The 19,597-nt window shown below is 34.0% G+C and overlaps 1 protein-coding gene and 1 non-coding gene across 7 annotated transcripts in view; both read left to right on the top strand.

The window, feature by feature from the left end:
• The window catches only part of DMD (dystrophin), a 2,416,375-nt gene that overhangs the window by 1,005,232 nt on the left and 1,391,546 nt on the right, over positions 1-19,597 (top strand). For all 6 annotated transcript variants that reach the window (XM_053581215.1, XM_053581214.1, XM_053581218.1 and 3 more), the window contains one exon: positions 6,421-6,591. In XM_053581215.1, coding sequence (XP_053437190.1) covers positions 6,421-6,591 — 171 coding nt within the window. The remainder of the gene's footprint in view (positions 1-6,420; positions 6,592-19,597) is intronic.
• On the top strand, positions 5,453-5,514 carry LOC128578795 (U7 small nuclear RNA). The gene has a single exon (XR_008377910.1). It is a non-coding gene; the product is annotated as a U7 small nuclear RNA (small nuclear RNA).

The raw sequence follows: 19,597 nt of genomic DNA, 5'->3' as shown, positions 1-19,597 counted from the left end.
AAGTGTGTCTTGGAAGTTTAACTACAGGTTCAAGTGTGCTGTGAGAGAAAAAAGGTTGAAAAACACTGACCTCCTAACAGTTTATGAGAGTTTCCCTTTCTCCACACTCTTGTCAGCATTCATGATAGCCTGTCTTTTCAATGACAGTCAATTTAACTGGGATGAGATGATATCTCATTGTAGTTTGAATTTGTGTTTCTCTGATTATTAATGATGTTGAACATTTTTTACATGCCTGTTGGTCATTTGTATGTCTTCTTTTGAAAAATGTGTATTCAGATTTTTACCTGCTTTTTTTCTACTGAGTTATTTGAGCTCCTTATATATTCTGATTATTGATCCCTTGTCATATGGATAGTTCGTACCTGCTGTTCCTGTCGTGTGGATTGTCTCTTCAGTTGATTGTTTCCTTTATTGTGAAGAAACCTTTTAGGTGGATATGTAATCCTGTCCAGTTTTCCTTTGGTTACCTGTTCTTTGGGGATATTGCTCAAGAAAACTTTGCCCAGAGCAATCATCTCAGAGCATTTCCCAACTATTTTCTTCTAGTAGTTTTATAGTTTTAGGTCTTATTTTACATCTTTAATCCATTTTGATTTGATTTTTTTTATATAGTGAGACATCAGTGTCTTCTACAGATTGATATCCAGATTTCCCGGCACCATTTGTAGAAAAGACCCATTGTATTTTTTGACATCTTTGTCAAAAAATGAGTACAGTGTAAATGTGTAAATTTATTTCTGAGTTCTCTATTCTGTTCCATTGGTCTGTGCATCTGTTTTTATGCCAGTACTATCCTGTTCAGTCATGATAGCTTCGTAGTATAATTTGAAGTCAGGTAATATGATTCCTCTAGTTTTGTTCTTTTTGCATTGAATCTGTAGATTGCTTTGGATAGTATAGACATGTTAACAATATTATTTCTTCCAATCCATGAATATGACATATTTTTCTATTTATTTATGTCTTCTCCAATTTATTCAACAAACACGTTTAAAAGTTGTAATAGTTTAGTGTGTAGTAGCTAACAGAATGAATGTATTTTATTAGTAATTAAATAATAGAGTCTTTTCCTTAAACTTATGCTAATTAAGTGGTCTATCTTTTGTTGGTATTTGGGGCCATTTCTCAGTAGGTACAAGTTTAATTTAAGTGCCTTAGGTGTATATCTGCTACTTTGGGATAGTTTTACTTTTCCAATACTTAGTGTAGAAGGAAAAATCAGTTTATCTGAAAGGCCAATTAAAAAAATAAAAATGAACTTTCAACATATTAATTTCATTCTGACAAAAATAAATGAATCTCAGGGTGAGTAAAAAGTTAGACTGTAAAAATCTTATTCCTGATGTTATTGAATGGAACAACATCATTGAGAAAATTGTCACTTCATCTTAGACACAAATATAAATGTTTTTCCATATTTGAGAAGTAGCCATGGAGAAGTAATTTCTAGCATTTTACTTTGAAAATAGATTAAATTTGCATCTTGAAGCTATCAACTGTAAACTTGTTACCACTGAAAGTGAATTTTAAATTCAAAAAAAATCTGAAAATAATCATTTTTATTAGTTGGTAGCCTTTATTTTTATATTGATAAAACCCTCTAGTTCACATTTGGCATGTTTTGAAAGAGAGTTTGTTGTGGTCATATGATGAAGGTTTTCTTAAAGGTTTTGTTCCAAAAATAAGGAACACTGATACTCAGTTAACAGTAAAGCATGGTAATAATCTTGAATTAAAATACTATATTTCAACTGCTTGTTGAGTCTACCAAGACACCTTTGGAGTAAAAGACATTTATGAACTTTTAGAGAAGTTCATCATTGTGCTCAAGATTACCACAGAGTGAAAATGTATATCTGTACTTGGTATTTCATTCCAATATTTATCAATTATCATGTATACCAGTTCTTCCATATTTAAAATCAATTATGAAAAATATTAAATAATTTCTAGTTTATAATTAATTATAGATGAAGTGATCTCCATATTAATCCAAAAGCTATAGCTTGTTCAATCCTGGAGATTGATTTTCTTCATACTTAACAATTTATGATTTGACCTCTGTGACTTTAATTTTAAATAATATGTTGGTAAGTATATTTTTTTCAATAAATACATATTTTGGCAAAGTTATCTCTGTTTATTTTGTACAGTGTAAATCACTGCTTGAGCCTCTTTGTCATAAGGATTTAGACAAAATCTTTGTTAAGAGTAAATTTATCTAGCCGGGCGTTGTGGCGGGCGCCTGTAGTCCCAGCTGCTTGGGAGGCTGAGGCAAGAGAATCTTGTAAGCCCAAGAGTTAGAGGTTACTGTGAGCCGTGTGACGCCACGGCACTCTACCGAGGGCGGTACAGTGAGACTCTGTCTCTACAAAAAAAAAAAAAAAAAGAAAGAGCGAGACCCTCTTTCTACAAAAAAAAAAAAAAAGAAAGAAAGAAAAATTAGCTGGGTAGGGTGGTATACTCAGTAGGCTGACACAAAGAGTAAATTTATCATAAAATGAAACAGTATAGGGCCAGCCCCAGTGACTCATGCCTATAATCCTGGCACTCTGGAAGGCTGAAGAAGGAGGACTGCTGATGTCAGGAGTTTGGGACCAGCATGAGCAAGAGTTAGACTGTGTCTCTACTGAAAAAATAAAAATAAATAGCCAGGCATTGGAGGATTGCTTGAGCTGTGGCTCTTATCTGTAATCCTGGCACTTTGAGAGGCTGAGATGGGAGAAATCCCGGAGAACAGGAGTTTGAGACCAGCCTGAGCAAGAATGAGATCTCATCTATATAAAAATAGAAAAATAAGCTGGTCATAATGGTGCATGCTTGCAGTCTCAGCTACTCTGGAGGCTGAGGCAGGGTGATTGCTTCAACGGAGGAGTTAGAGGTTACAATGAGAGTTTACGGTGAGCTATTAAGGCCTTACTGCTCTTTAAATGGGCTGACAGAGGGAGCTCTTGTCTCAAAACAAAAAAACAAACAAAAAAAATTGAATGAGTCTTATAATGATGTAAAGCCCTATTAATCCCTGAAAATATGTGTTTGAGAGTTTGTTTATTTTAACCATTTGGCACTTAGTAATATCATTAGAGCAAAATGAAAGGAGTACTTGGAAATCATACTTAACCTTAATGATATGAGAGAACAGCAAAAACATAGAACAGAAGTTTATTTTTGAAGTAAAAATTGCATCATTAATGATTAAGGGATCATATAGAAGATCATATAAAAATGTTGTATGTCCTGTTCATGGGCTGAGAAACAGCCATCTGCATGTTGACCGTCAAATCATTTTCAATAGCAGTGTCTTTGTTTAATAAAAGCAAAGGCAACAAAGTGTAATTTATTGTATTATTCTTTTTATATACAAAAAGAACATTCTATTTGAATCATTTCAAATTTCACATAGTTGTGCTTGCCTCAGCTCAATATGTTACCTTTTTTTAGTAGAGGGCTCAAGACTGCCATACAAAATAGAATAGACTGGGTGGCTCATACAACAGAACTTCATTTCTCATAGCTCTGGAGTTTAAAAGTCTAAGAAAGAACTGCTGGTCCGTTTGGTTTCTGGCTAGAGTTGTCTTCTTGTCTTTCAGATGGCCACCTTCTCACGTTTTTGTCACATGAGCAGGGGGAGAATTACTTCTTATTAATAAAGATATGGTTCTATTAAATTAGAGCCATACCTTAGGACCTCACTTAACCTTAATGTCTAAGGTCTGCATATAGTTCTTCAAGACACAATCACGTTAACGATTAGAGTGTCAACATACTAATTGTGGAGGGGGCCAATTCAGCCCATGGCACTTTTGATATGGTACAAAATTTTATTATTTCATTAAATATCAACTCCTTAGCCTAAGTGTTCAGTAAATAGAAATAGTTTCTTATATCTAAATCCCATTAATTTATTGAGAGCAAGCACTCTTGATGTAATAATACCTATAATTTCTTTTTCAATTCTCTATGCTTTGATTGCATGAAAATATACATGAATAGCAATACTTATGTCATCTCCAAAATACATATTTAGGTGTTCATAGAACAATAACTGCTGAAACATTTTACTGCAGGTGGCACTCTCTTAAATGTAAAAATTGTGTAAAACTCAGTTTTCCTTAAGAGGGCACTGTCTACTGTTTTTTAAAAACCTATTTAGCTGGAAAGAAATAAAATAAATAAAAATCAATAATGCATTAGCTTTGGGAAGATAGTATTTCTTTGAAATATTGAATCTAGAATCCTTTTTCTACCATTGGTGGATAGAAAAAAATAACTATTCATAGAAGTACACCAGAAGGTATATATTTTTTTTCCTCTAAGGCACAAATGTGATGCTTGCAGTCCAAAGGGCAGATGTTTTTACTTCCCTTACAGGAAAAATAGAAGGGAAAACCTATTTTTAAAAAAAAGAATAAGAAGGAAAAAAGTATTTGCAGCCTCAGCAACTAACATGTCTTAATATACACTCTTAAAGTAACTAATGAATTTGTTTGAGTATTTGGAATTACTATCATGGCTTCAGAATATTTATTTTAATTGTAGCATTTTAGATTCTTTATTCATATTTTCACCTTTGGTATTTTTTGATGCTTATGATTAGATTCTTATTTTTGCTGTGTGTGTGTGTGTATATATTGACATCAGTGCTACCCATCATGCCTTGGGCATAATACATAAATTTGATAAATATGTACTTGCACCGTTGTTCTTGTTTTAATTCCCTTACAGTTCAGATATATCTTGATTCTACTTTACAGATCTCTTAGCAACAAAAGCCAAATATTTTGAGGTATAGTAGTAAAATTTTAAAAAATGGAAATAATGCTATTCTTGTGTACATCCAAGCGTAGTTTTTTACTGATCTATCCCTACAGGGAGATAATAGGAATAAAAAAAAGGATTGAGGTGTTATACATAAACTGTTGCTGATTTTACCCTCACAACAGCCATATTTGTTACGTAGAGTAATCCCATTTGATAGAAGTGTAAACTGAGTACACTGAAGCGTCCTGCCAAAATCATGGCCAAGCTGGAAGTTCACTGAGGATTGCATAACTTGACAGGCTTACATTGCATCTTGCTACATCTGGAGGGTGAAATATTTACATCTATTGCTCAGATTCCCAGCCTTCATGATGAAAAGGGCACCTTTTTTTCATACGTTTAAGACACATAGCAAACAAAACAGGAACAAACTTGTAAGAGTTTAAATTCCTTGTGTAGTGTTACAACTCTTAGAATTTATCTAGCAGCTTTTACAGTCTTTACCAGAAGACTCCTCCATGCAAAAAAAAAAAAAAAAAAGAAGAAAAGAAAGAAAGAAAACTTATTTGTGTAAATTCTACCACTTACAGTTTCTGGCTTACAATTAATGGTTTGCAGGTTTTCATTCATTCCTTTATTCATTGCCCAAAACATCCCTGGTGAGACTATTCCTTGTTCATGGAACTTCTAGTGTTACAGTTCTTTTAGAATTTGTCTAGCAGGTTTTCTGGTCTCTACCGGAAGACCCCCCCCAAAAAAAATTAAAATAATAAAAATAATAAAATGTATCTGGCTTTTGTTGATGCTTTAACTACATTTAGAGATCTCGGGCTTTTTAATAAACCAACTGGATGACAAACTTAAGAAAATGTAAGTGTATTTGGAAAGGTGGTAGAGAAATACAAATTTGTTCATTTCCTATGTGAGAATGCCCAAAGAATTTACTTTTGAGGTCCTGAGTTTTAAGTGCTGAGAACAAAAGGATCAAATCATTACTTTCTCTATTAATGAAACTTAAATTTTTGTTCTTACATTTATTTTTTTGTTTTTGCCACTGATTGTGTTTAGGAGCCAGTGACCTATTTTGTGTATTGCTTTTTTTTTTTTTTTTTTCACAAAAATAGGACACTTTAAAGATGCAATAAGGATAAAATTGGTAATTCTATAATATTATGCAAATACTTTTGCCTATTGAGGGAAGTACTGTTCTTTCTCCATTTTGATTCCTTACCAGCATGAGCAAGCATTATTTGTATATAGAAGATTGTAAACCTTCTTGCCCATCTTTTTGACAAATGACTATGGGTTTTCTGCAAAAAATGGGTCATACCTTCACTATGCATCATATGATTCTATGTAGTATGAATTTTGCCATAGATTATTTTTTACTTAAATTGGAGACAAATTCTTAAAGCTTTTCTTTTTACTATGACAGCAGATTCAAGGCACTATAGTTTGGAAAAAGGATTTTATCTGCCTTGATCTGTTTTTGTTTACTATTAATATTCAGATTATATGGTTTTTCTAAAATATTCTTTGAACATTGAACAAAATGGTTATTTTACATGATATATTGTGGAAATTCCCATTAAGTGTCCATAACTAGATCTGGATTAAAAATAAACCACATTATGTTTTATTATCATTTTTTCTCAGGTAACAGAAAGAAAGCAACAGTTGGAGAAATGCTTGAAATTGTCCCGGAAGATGCGAAAGGAAATGAATGCCTTGACGGAATGGCTGGCAGCAACAGACACGGAACTGACAAAGCGATCGGCGGTTGAAGGAATGCCTCCTGATTTGGATGCGGAAATTGCCTGGGGAAAGGTAAAACCTGTGTCACTGCAGGTCATTTTTAACATGCATGAAAAAACATAGTAATCTGATTTTATAAGGAAGTCGTAATGTGTAGCAATAATAGAGGTATAAATAATACCTTGCTTCATTTTTCCTTTCCCCCACAACCGTCAGTAGTTATATTGCAGGACAGCAATGAAACCCCAATGGTAAGCTTTAGTAAGACTCTCCTCAAAGCTGACTTAAAATTCAATAGGTTATGAATAAGTGCTGAAAATATACATATATCATTAGTGGAAAGTCTGAGAAGACATGAGCCTGTATGTTCTACTGGCTGGCCTAAGACCAGACGGGTGATATGGACCCCACAACCATGAAGAGGGCAAGGTCACAGAAATCGAGGACAGTGGGCTGGAGGAGACTAGCGTCATCAGCAGATTGTCAAAGTCACTGTCAAAAAGAATGTGGAGGTATTTGTAAAGCCCTCTCATTTCCATCACTAAAGGGCATGGGTCCTCCTTTAACCCTTAGCTGATAAATTCTTGCTCTATCCCTGACAGCCAGACATTTACTGCTGCCTAGAATTTAAGGTCAAGGCAGGCACTCAGAGCTTAATATTTTTTTTTATGGCCAACCATTACTAGATTACTCAAAAGTGTGTTGGTAGAGAGGAAATAGCTGATATCAATAACATGTTTTTACCTCAAACTTTGCTACATCACTGGACTATATATAAAAAATAACTCAGAGCACACCCTGAGTATTTTTTAATTAACAAAACTTCCCCTGTATTAAGTAGTTGTTTAAGAGATCCTTTTTTAAAATTGCACATGGCTATCCAGATTATCCAAAGTTGAGAAATGTTAAGTGCATTATGTAAAAACTTAGTTATATACAGGCGACCAAAACTGAAACTGTTTTCCTTTATATAGATACAGAGGACAGCTAATAGTATATTTTATTATATAAAGTTTTTGCAAATAGTCATGAATGAAATTTTTTTCTTGTCATTCAGAATAGCTTCAATGTTAGAGGTAAGATCACTGAATTATAGTAATGTCTTCATATCTGGTATATGATTAATAAGGAGGATATAGAGTGTACAGGTTAAAAAAACTACATTTGCCTTATATTTCCTTATTATTATATGTTACATTTCTGTTTGATTATTTAAATTGAACCAACTGCAGTTACAGTGCTTACGTGAAGGCTGAGCTACTGTAAGAAATGGGCCAAAAATCCAGTGGCCCAAAGATAAATATTTGTTTCTATCTTAGGTAAGGAGGTAGCTTTGCTTCATCCAACATTTAGATCCTTTGCATTCTATTTTTCTGCTGTCTTATACTTACCACTATCACATCCTGCTTCCAGCGTACAGGAAGGGAGAAAAGGAAGTGGAGGGTAAACAATATATATTAGGAAAGCTCTATGCATTATTTCTGCTCCTTTTCTTTTGCTAATATGAATAAAGAGAGAATGCATTCAGGGAACCGATTACCAGTGTTGGCCAGAGCAATGTCACCCTGTCATTTACATCAAGAAATATAAACAGAGAAAGGACTGTTTGTCTCTTTACCTGTTACTAGCAATTCTTAGCATCAGTACACACAAAATGAAAAGAAAATATTTATGATCTATAAATGTATAAGCTATAGTGAAACATGCATGGGGTCCAAGCACTAGTACATATAAGGAATTCCTGAAAATCACCCAGGCTTTATTTTTAGCAACTTCTCTTTCATACCACGGATCATATCTTTGCTTGACCACTTCACATTGAGTAGGTATATGAGTTTGCTGGGGCTATCAGAACAAAATACCACAAACTAGTAGCTTAAACGACAGCAAGTTATTTTCTAACGTTTCTGGAGGCTAGAAGGCCAAGATTGAGAAATCAGCAAGATTAGTTTCTTGTGAAGCCTCTCTTCTTGGCTTATACACTATACACGGCCATCCGTATCTTTCATATGGTCTTCCTTCTGCAGATGTCTGTATTACAGTTTTTTTTTCTTCTTATAAAGGTACCAATTGTATTGGACTAGAGACCACATTAATGATCTCGCTGTAACATAACTACCTCTTTCAAGGCCCTATTTCCAGATATATATTATCACATTCTGAGATACTGGCAGTTAGTACTTCATCAAATGAATGTGTTTTGGAGGGGAATAGCTCTGAGATCACATTCTGAGATACTGGCAGTTAGTACTTTATCAAATGAATTTTTTTGGGGGGGAATAGCTCTATAGATAAATAAATGGTGGAATGCTGTCATAATGGCGCATAAAGAAGTAGTGTTATACATAAAGGGAAGTTGAAAAAAATCTGACTACAATTTTCAAGCTACTTAGGGAGAAAGTTTAAAAGTTTGCCATGTGCCAGAGTCCACATGAAGTAATTGACTAAGAAGGTACTTCTGCATTAGCCTCAAATATCAACAGACAATGAACTCTGCAAACGTTTCTAGATTATCCTTGTCATATAGATGACTTGAGTGGTCTGGAGACGTTTCTACTTATTGAATCTGTCTGAAAAGTTTTTTGTATAAAACTAAGGAGCAATACTAACTTGAATTCTAATAAGAGAAAAGTGAAAAACTGGCATTTCTTTTCTTTCTCTTTTTAGGAGAATTTTCCACTCTGATCTTTTGAAACACTAACCTGTTAATGGTGTACTCTAAACTCCGTTCATGGTCAAATGAAAAATAAACATATTTGCATTTAAATTATGCAACTTTAAAAAAATGTTGTCAATTCATTTGACTGAAAGATGCTCAAGTTTTTTTAAAAAAATCACAGTCACGGGCAGTACCTGTGGCTCAAGGAGTAGGGCGCCGGCCCCATATACCAGGCGTGGCGGGTTCAAGCCCAGCCCTGGCCAAAAAACTGCAAAAAAAAACACACAATCATATAATAAAAATATGTGCCCTACAAATCTAAAGCAGTCACATTTATGATGATTATTCTAATAATTTAACATAAACTTCAATCTCTCATACATGAAAGCACATGACTCCTTAGTGCATTCTCATTTCACGTATTTTCTTGGATGATGGAGAACCTGATTCAAAATGTGAGTCTCGCCTTATATTTCAGAGAATAAGTGGAAGATTTTTAAAAAATAAATTGAGCATTTAATTGAATGCCAGACGTTAAATATATTTGCCTATCATTCTATGTATTGACTAGAAAAATTAGAATATAGAGAGTAAATTTATTTTTATACTCCTTAATTTATTCCTACTGAACTTCTGTCAGTTTCATTGACCCAATGACATCGATATGAAAATATTTTAATGTCAAGGTAAAAATATTCATACACATAAAAATGTCAGTTACCCATGAAGTGATCATTTGACCATTAGTGTGTTCAAACAAAGCATAATATCAAGCTTATTGACTATAATTAATTTTTTTCAGTTTTATTTTTGTAGCATTTTAAGTATATTATTATTTATGATATAGAAAATTCTATCAAAAAATTTAGGGTGACTTAAACAGATACATATGGTACTATTTCACAAGCATAAATAAATTAGCAAATTTGGAGAAGAGAAAATTATAGTAGAAAAGTAATAAGAAATTTTCAGTAATATTTCCATGATAGCCCACTGATAGCAGAATGGACAGGGAATAGTAAAGCCACAAAGTTCGCACCAAATATCCTAGCAAGAAGTAAACGTATTCATGAGACTCGAAATATCCAAATTCTCAAAACAATCATTAAGATATGGTTTTAATTTTACTAGTAATCTGATAACATTGTCTAGAACTTAGATCCAAAAGAAAACAAATGTCAGGGTCATAAAGGAGATGGCACCCTTATTAATATTCTTATAATGAACATAGTAAAAAATGAACCATAAACCATAAAATGGTTTATGTTGCCATTTTTCTATCACTATGGGTCAAGATAAAACTATAGTTCCAAAGTGACATTCAGGAAAAGGAATTCTGGAAGAGGAAAAAATATCAAAGCACAATCCTAAAGTAGTCTAAAGTCATTTTTTCCTGATTTTTAGAGTCTCTAAAGAAATAGCTAATCATTAATCACAAATGAATATGATTTTTTACAACTGAACTTTTAAGTAGAATTAGGCAGCAGCAATTTTTAGAAGATTCTCTTCTCTGCCTTTAGACAATTTTTTGCCCTCTGTATCTTTCTTTCCTCTGGAAAGAATCCAGATGATTTCCAACTAATGACACACTTGCATAATTTCCTATGTACCTGAGTGGACAACAGGACTTTATGTTCATGTTTGTGTAGCACTAAAAGGTTTCAATAGGCAAAAATTTTATCAACATAGAATTTTGTGTCTGAACCAGTAACAAAGAAACTGGCTACTGAAGCTTTTAGGGCCAGGTATACCTGAGGAATGAAAAACTCACCATCGACAACTCAAAGGTATGTGGACTTCTCGAGAAAGCTGTATCAATCTCTCAGTGAATAGATTTATTTGAAGACACAATTGAGCTATTACTTTAGCAATGTGAGTTATTGAAAATAAAACTCAGTCACTTTGTCTTACTTGATCATGGTATTCAAAGGGTGAAGTGAGAATGTTTTCTAGAGGGCATGGAGTCTCATGTATTGAGTGTGTTGAAAATTAAACTAATGGGCAATAATGATAGGACTGAGTTAAACATAGTTTTTCTCCTAGCAGTGATGTGAGAAAACAAAATAGCCAAAGGTTTGAAGTAATACTCCATTTTGAGAATCAGAAGAGTCACCTTTAAAAACAATAGATATTTCACTCATTTAAGTAAAATAGATTTCACAAAGTCCTATAACATAAAAGTTTTAGGATTTGGGTTTTTAGCCAGTCATTCTATATGAGGGAGGAAATTTCCTGTCCTAAATTAGAAAAGTATAGGAAACTTTAAAGGTTGGTTCAGTTTTTCTTGCATTAAGAAGTTGAGGAAAATACTTCTAACATTAAAATCAGAATCTAGTTTACCATGGTCGCGCTTATTGTATGAGTACTCATGTTATGGGTGTTGTATGTCAAAAACCCTCTCACTGCTGGTCAAATGAAGCCTTTCCACAAGGATCTGCCACAATTCATTTTTGTGAGGAAAAAATTAAAAAAAAAAAGTAGATACTCCAATAATCAATTTCACATTGCACCTTTTTTACCCTGGCAGATGATGCAAGATCTATAATACAATCTATGTTGGTGACCACCAAAGCAGCCATGAATCCTTGATGTTTCACCATACACTACCATATTTTATTCATGAATTAATTTAATAATTATTTTTCATCAACCACATTGGCCCCAGGGGTTAGACTCTGAACAACCATGGTCCTCCAATGGTTGGAGTAGTCCTCCAATGCCATCAAAAAAGTCTTAGTTAAGTTCCAGCTAGAACCATCAACAAAACTGCCAATTAGGTCTGTCATAAAATACACAGAATAAACAAAATGAGACAACCATTATGGCGTGTCCAATAGTTAAATCAACAGTGTGTACTTTCAAAGAGTTCCTATCACATTGAAATGAACCACTTCCAATTTGTAAGGGAACCAAGGAGAAATTGAAAGGGATGTTTTCTTGTCATGCTGCCCAAGGAGATGAGCTGTATTCTTTCTGAACTTAGCCTAGGCTGAGGGGAAAATTCATGATTCCATAGCCAGGCATTGTGGCAGGCACCTGTAGTCCCAGCTACTCAGGAAGCTGAGGCAAGAGAATTGCTTAAGCCCAAGAGTTTGAGGTTGCTGTGAGCTGTGATACCACAGCACTCTACCCAGGGCGACAGAGTGAGACTCTGTCTCAAAAAAAAAAAAAAAAATCACGATTCCTCTTGTAATGCTATCTCCTTAAAAAAGAAAAGGGAAGGCTATGAAAAAGCATGAAAAATATATTACAAACTCCTACCTTCTTGAGATATATAGTAAAGTTCAAAATACCTTAAATGGTACAGTTATACCATTTATGCAAAAGTTAAAATACATAAAAAGAATATTTAAAAATAAAATACATAGAAAAAGAAGACATGGGGATAAATAAAAACTGAGTACAAAACAGGAGCTATCTGAGGAAAAGAAGGAAATAGGATGAGCTATGCATGGGAAACTTAAATGATATTTGTAACATTTTATTTCCTCAGATGGGTTATGAATATAGAAGTAAGGATTATACTCCATATGTTTTCTGTGTGTCTAAAATAATATGCCAGAACGTACGAATATAAACATACAAAAAATCCAAATGATTGGGATTTTTCCTTTTGGACCTCCTTTTCCATGCTCTGTAAAATAAATGTTAGTGATGAAGAACTAGCTACCTACTGGAAATTACTGGTTCTGAAAGAATATGGCCACTGTTTATCAGATTTAGCTAAATATAAGCCAAAGATATTCTTGCTGATTAGGTAAGAGGGCAGGAACCTAGCAGGTTAATGTCTTCTAGGCTACTAAAGAACATTGTCTTTCCAGTTTTTAGAGAGGGTGTGTCTTTTGGTTGCTCAACCTTATTAACTGCAGTAGAGCAAGACTCACTGATTCTCATCAACCATTTCTTGAAGAAAGTAGAGTCAGGGACATGAACAGCATTTCCCATTGTATATCAAATCAGTACACCGAATCCCATAAATGCATCAATATATACAGTTATTTAATAAAAAATTAAAAATAAAAAAAGAATTTTCATCAAAATGGAGCCAAAGGAAGCATGTGAGTGGTCATTGTGTGTGATAGCAGTACAGGTTCTGCTGTCCTCATAACTGTCCTTCATTCAGAGGGAACCAATATTAGAGAGTAAATATCTATAAGTCATTTGGTGTGGTCAAAATATCAGACCAGACTTTAAAATCCTTTGCAAATGATCTCAGTTCCCTTACTGTAAACAAGTAAACAATGTAAAGAGACCAGTATCCTCTTTTCTGTTTCTTAATTACTTTCTTGGGGTGATCAGTACTAAAGATAAAGTAGTTGTTCCCTTTTCCCAAGGATTTGATATTCTTATGGGTCCAGACTTCCCAAAATGAAGACTAATGTTACTGCAGGAGCCATTAAAAGAGCAGATCTAGTAGGAGCTATCTCATTTCCAGACAGCTTCTCGGACTTCCTAATAGGGAATAACTCTTTAAGAGCCTCACTCCTTAAGAGTGGAAGAGAAATCAACTAAAGTCAGACCAACTAGAGTATAAGTGGGCAAACTCTGTACCTAATCCAGTCTTCTGTTTTGGTACAGCCCATAGGCTAAAATTTCTTTTTATATTTTAAAATGGTTGGAAAAATTAAAGGAAAAACATTATTTCATAACATATAAAAATTATACAAATTCAGATATCAGTGTCTAATAAGTAAGATTTTTGCGCTTAGAAACACTAGACAATAGTGCAATGTTGTGCTTGGATGCTCTTAATGTCAGATTAATAGAAGGATACAGATGATGAGGTTACATTATTTGTATTTGTTAGGAAAATTCCAAGTTGTATTTGAGTCCTTCACCCAGGAGGTGTGCCATATACCCCTACATTGTACTCATTGGACTCATGGAAGCTTACTGAGTCCCTCTGCTATCTTCCCTGCCTGCTCACCCCTTCTTGAATTTTATTGTGTTTTTCCTCTCATATGGGCCTATCGTTGTTTATCTATTAGTTACAAATTAGTATTGAGTACACAGGATGCATGTTTTTCCATTCTTGAAGTACTTTACTAAGGAGAATGTTCTTCAACTCCACCCAGGTAAATACAAAAGATATAAATTCTCCATCTTTTTCTAGCTGAACAGTAGTACATAGGATGTATATACCACAGTTTATTCATGCATTCATGGGTCTACCCCAATGGCAATTGTAGTAGCATCAAAAATAAATAAATGGGATCTGATCAAGCTTAAAAGCTTCTTCACAGCTAAGGAAACAAGGGGCAAAGAAAATAGACAACTTTCAGAATGGGAGAAGATATTCATACATTATAAATTTACAAAGGGCTAATAAACAGAATCTACAGAGAACTCAAGCAAATCCATCAAAAAAGAACAAATAACCCAATTATCACTGGGCACGAGACAGAGCCTTCTCTGAAGAAAACAGACGAATGGTCAACAAACACATGAAAAAATGCTCATCATCCCTGATCATCAGAGAATTCAAATCAAAACTACCTTGATATAACACCTAACCCCAGTGAGGATAGCCCATATCACAACGTCCCAAAGCTGCAGGTACTGGGGTGGATGTGGAGAGAAGGGAACACTTTTACACTGTTGGTGGGATTGCAAACTAATACAGCCTTTTGGGAAAGAAATATGGAGAATCCTCAAGACCTAAAAGTCAACGTTTCATTCAATCCCTCAATCCCATTACTAGGTATCTACCCAGAAGAAAAAGAATCATTTTACCATAACGACATTTGCACTGGAATATTTATAGCACCTCATTTCACAATCCCAAGGATATGGGACTAACCCAAGTGTCCATCAGCTCATGAATGGGTTAATAAGTAAGGTTTTTATTGTAATGGAGCCACTTTCATTTGTTAACTTATTGTTTGTGGTGGCTGCTTTTGTGCTATAACAGCAGAAGTGAGTAGTTGTGACCATTACTAGGTGGCCATTGACAGAAACAGTATGGCAATCCCTGACACAGTACACAAGCCTAACCCTAGACTTTTGCCATTTCTTCTTTGTGACTGAGTATCGAAGTTCGGATTTACTAGGATCCTTTTGGTAGGCCAGGGATGTTGTAAAGTTGGTCTTTTATAGAGTTTTTCATCTAAGTTTTCCTTCAGTAGTCTTACATTCAAAATACTAAGTGGTAGAGCACATAGCCCTTCCAAAAGATACTGAGTGATTAATGATACAATTTCAGATTTTTTAAGGTTCCATCTTCACAGAGAGAACTACAACCCCAAGAGTATCTTCAGAATCACATAGGGATTATTAGTGATTTCACAAGAGAAGGAATGGAAGAATGTTCAGATGCAGCTAGGATGGGGGTGGGGTTGATTAACTGAAAGGACAGTAAGTAAGAAAACTGTCCTGTCTGCTCCCGTCCTGGGACCAGGCTCCCAGATGACAATTATAGAAAAGAAAATGAACAGATTTTAAAAGTACTCCAAATTGTTCAAAACATAAGGAAAACGGTTATAAAATTAAAATAACATGAAGGACACAGAATAATAACAGAAATGAGATAAAAGCTTGATAATTGAACTTGAAAAGTTAAAGGATTAACACTAAACTTCTAAAGCCAAGTCGCTCTTTCACTGTGTTTTTTAAATTCCAACAATATGCTTCTATCCGAGTAGTATTAAAGAGGGTAAAATTAATATTCGAAATTTTTTTTTATTGTTGGGGATTCATTGAGGGTACAATAAGCCAGGTTACACTGATTGCATTTGTTAGGTAAAGTCCCTCTTGCAATCATGTCTTGCCCCCAGAAGGTGTGGCACACACCAAGGCCCCACCCCTCTCCCTCCTTCTGGATTACTCTGCCTGGTCTAGACAATAGAGTGCCACAATGGAGCTATAGCTATGACTTTTGTCACCCAATAAATGATCTAACATTTTTCCTTCTCATACTTCACAACTCTGTTAAGAGGACTTGCCAGATTGAGGTCTGAATTGGTAAAGCCAGGTAAGGGAGATTATTAATATCTTATCACTACACAAGACCCTTTAATCACATTCTTTAAAAATTTAATATGAATTTTACCCTCTTTAATGCTACTATGATGGAAGCATATTGTCAGAATATCCCTAACTCTCTTAGACGTAGTGCATAGGCAATTCATTTGTCAAGAGTACAGAAAAAAGTCTGTTTAATTCACTGGTGTTTCTCATGGACATAAAATAGTGTCTGACTCATACATAGTATATACTCATTAAATACTCTGTTCAAAAACTAAATTGCAAAAAAAAAAACACATTGCAATTTAAGAGATACAAATGAAAATATAATGGCAAAGAAACTTTTGTAAAGAAGAGAAAAATGCTGATATGCATTTAAAATTTTGCAAGTTTTAGAACAAGTGGAAACATGAACAATTACCTGATCAAATTTTCCCAGTTTATACATGAAAAAATAGAAGTCCTGACAGACAGTAAACCTGTAACTAGAATCTCATAGTATCTCTGGTTTCAATTACTTTTTCTGCTATATCAGATTATTGTTAGAAATCTTATTTTCTAGTACTTTTAAGGTAACCTAACTCTAAGAAAAGGGTATTATTATAAGAATAAAATAAATCATGGCTAAATTGAAAGTGTAGAAAATCTAAGTCCACATTAAAATAATCAAATGAAAAACCTGTGTGGGTTTATCATCTATTATAGTTTGTCTTCTGTTCCCAATAGTGTGATTTTAGATTTCAAATAGTATTTGTTAACGTATTAAAATCACTCTGATTATTTGGATATGAGTAAATCAATTCTAAATATCCCATTACTGGCCACTTATTTAGCATATGAATTAAGCATGAACATATAACCATAGGAAAGTAAATATGTGAGGAAATAAAAATGTACTTCCTTGAAGAGCATTCTGTTTGGAAAATATAAGTTTCAGTGAAATCTAGTCTATATGATTTTCTGATTTAATCACCAACAGATTTCATTTATTTCTAATTTAGTTTCATTCGTCAAAAATTCTAAGTCAGTTAAATAATTCAGCTTCATTAAACCCCTTATTCCATGGTGTCATCTAAAAATTAAAATGGTCAAATATGATTCCCTGGATATACTTTTTGGTCCTATAATACATTAAGCTCATCAGCTTTATAGATATTTCACATCTACCATTCTTCATAAGCTGACAAATAGATTTTATTAACAGCAGTCTTAGTGCACCAAGAGTTGCCTGAGAGGATCATATGCACAAAAAATGATAAATTTAATTCAGGATCTTTAATAATACAAAATAATCAATGTCTGAATGGCACTTATAAAACAAGTTATTGTGCTTTTAACATTTATATTAGAAACAAATTTTTGTGCTATTTAGCATTAGGAAGAATAATTATTAGTTCCCTCAATTATCTTTCTTCTTCCACTTCACTCCTAGAATTTAATGAATATCACTCAATAAAAACTCATGACAAAATGTGTCTTTCTGTTTCTCAGTGGTACTCAACGTTGGCTGCATACTGAAATCACCTGGGAAACTTGAAAAGCATAACAAGGCCTAGGGCTTACCCCCAGAGATTTTGATTTAATTGGTCTGAGTGTAGCCAGTGACTCTAATATTTGGCAAAGTTGAGACTGGCTGGATAATGTGATACAAGAACCATGCATTTCAAGCTGTCTGATGAGATCTACATTCAGTTCAGTCAACCACGTTCTGTATTTTTTTTTTAACAATCAGCTTTCACAGTTTAAAGAGATCTAGTCTCTGGTCCTAGATTATCTTGATAATTGCTTCAACTCATCACTCCTCTTAGCTGTAAAAGCATGAGAACTATTACTTATTTCTAAAGTCTGTTACACTATCATTCCCATGAAAAATTATATATCTTTTTTTAAAGATAGCACAGTAATTTATCTGTGAAGTGAAATAACACTAGCAGATCATTAACTTGGTACAATGAATGCATCAAGCAGCTGTTACTTAGAAAATAGAACATCTGTTAAATGCCATTGGAGTCACTATTCACTGTCATTATAGTCATAGCTATAATTTCTGTTCTGCACATTCCGCTTTCATGAAATTCTTTTTAATAGACAATACCTTATTAATAAAAAGTCAATACACATTGCTATAAAACCCACTATTTAATGTTTTATGTTCTTTTAAAATTTATCATTATCTTAGTCTGTCACATTAGCCTAATAGTAAAATATGTCCTAAGCGTCTAGCCGTGATAGGATAACGCAAGGGCCTGAAAAATAAATTAACGTCGTATTTCACCACCTTTAAGACATATTAGATTGTATGATGCACCATTGATTGCATCACAGCTGTTGTGAGTAAAAAAAAAAAAACTATCCCTTTAAAGGTAAATATAAATTGTTTCATCTCAATTTCAGAAACCTAAAAATGTGACAAATACACGTGTTAGAATTGCTAATTGATAATTACTAGCATGGTAATTTATTCATTTTATTGTGAATATTCTGTGTAGCTAAAAGGTGAAAGAACTCTTCCCCATTCCGAATGATCAGTAACAGTATAATATTTACATAGACTAACCAAAGGCAGAATTCATTTAGGTAGGGGAACCTTTTTTTTTTTTATTATTGTTGGGGATTCGTTGAGGGTACAAGAAAGCAGGTTACACTGTTTGCATTTGTTAGGTAAAGTCCCTTTTGCAATCCTGTTTTGCCCCAAAAGGTGTGGCACACACCAAGACCCCCTCCCCCTCCCTCCTTCCCTCCTTCCCTCTCTGCTCTTCCTTTTCCCCACCTCTCCCCCCCCTTCTTTCTCTGTCTGCTCTCCCCTTCCCCCACCCAGGTAGGGAACCTTTTAAGATACTTTTTATGGGTGCGCTAGTTAATTCTTCATCCATATTAAAGGGAAAATAAATAAGTGATAAGTAAATCAGGGACTTAGAAGCCTCCTAGTAAAAGGTGGAATATAAAAGGAAGTGGTATTAAGGCACATATTTGAATGAATGTAGGGCTGAGTGAAGATAGAATCTATAGAACTGACATTTATACTCTACACTTAATAGATTTGACATGTGCCCTTGTAAAATGCACCATAGGTGGTCCCACCAATTACCCTCCCTCCACCCATCCTTCCCCTTTCCCCCCCTTCCCCCTTCATCTTGGGCTGTAGCTGGGTTATAGCTTTCATATAGACGTGTGGGTGGTTATATATTGGTTTCATAATTTAAAAAGTGTGGTGAAAGTTCGTTATAAGTATTTCAAGTTGTATATAAAACCAGCACATTGTACCCCATAAATGCATTAATGTGCACAGCTATGATTTAATTTTAAAAAATAAAGCATCATGTAAATTCAAAAAGAATAAAGAATCTATAGAACAGGAGACTCTTAAGAGGTTAAAACTTAAATAAAAAGAAAGGGTAGAAATAATAGAAGATCAGATAGAGAAGTTCTCATAAGAATCTAAGTCCTTGGGAAATT

Source organism: Nycticebus coucang, chromosome X (genome assembly GCF_027406575.1).
Source record: "Nycticebus coucang isolate mNycCou1 chromosome X, mNycCou1.pri, whole genome shotgun sequence".
Taxonomy (NCBI): Eukaryota; Metazoa; Chordata; class Mammalia; order Primates; family Lorisidae; genus Nycticebus; species Nycticebus coucang.
The sequence above is the reverse complement of the archived record's forward strand: the minus strand, read 5'-3'. Positions and strand labels throughout refer to the sequence as shown.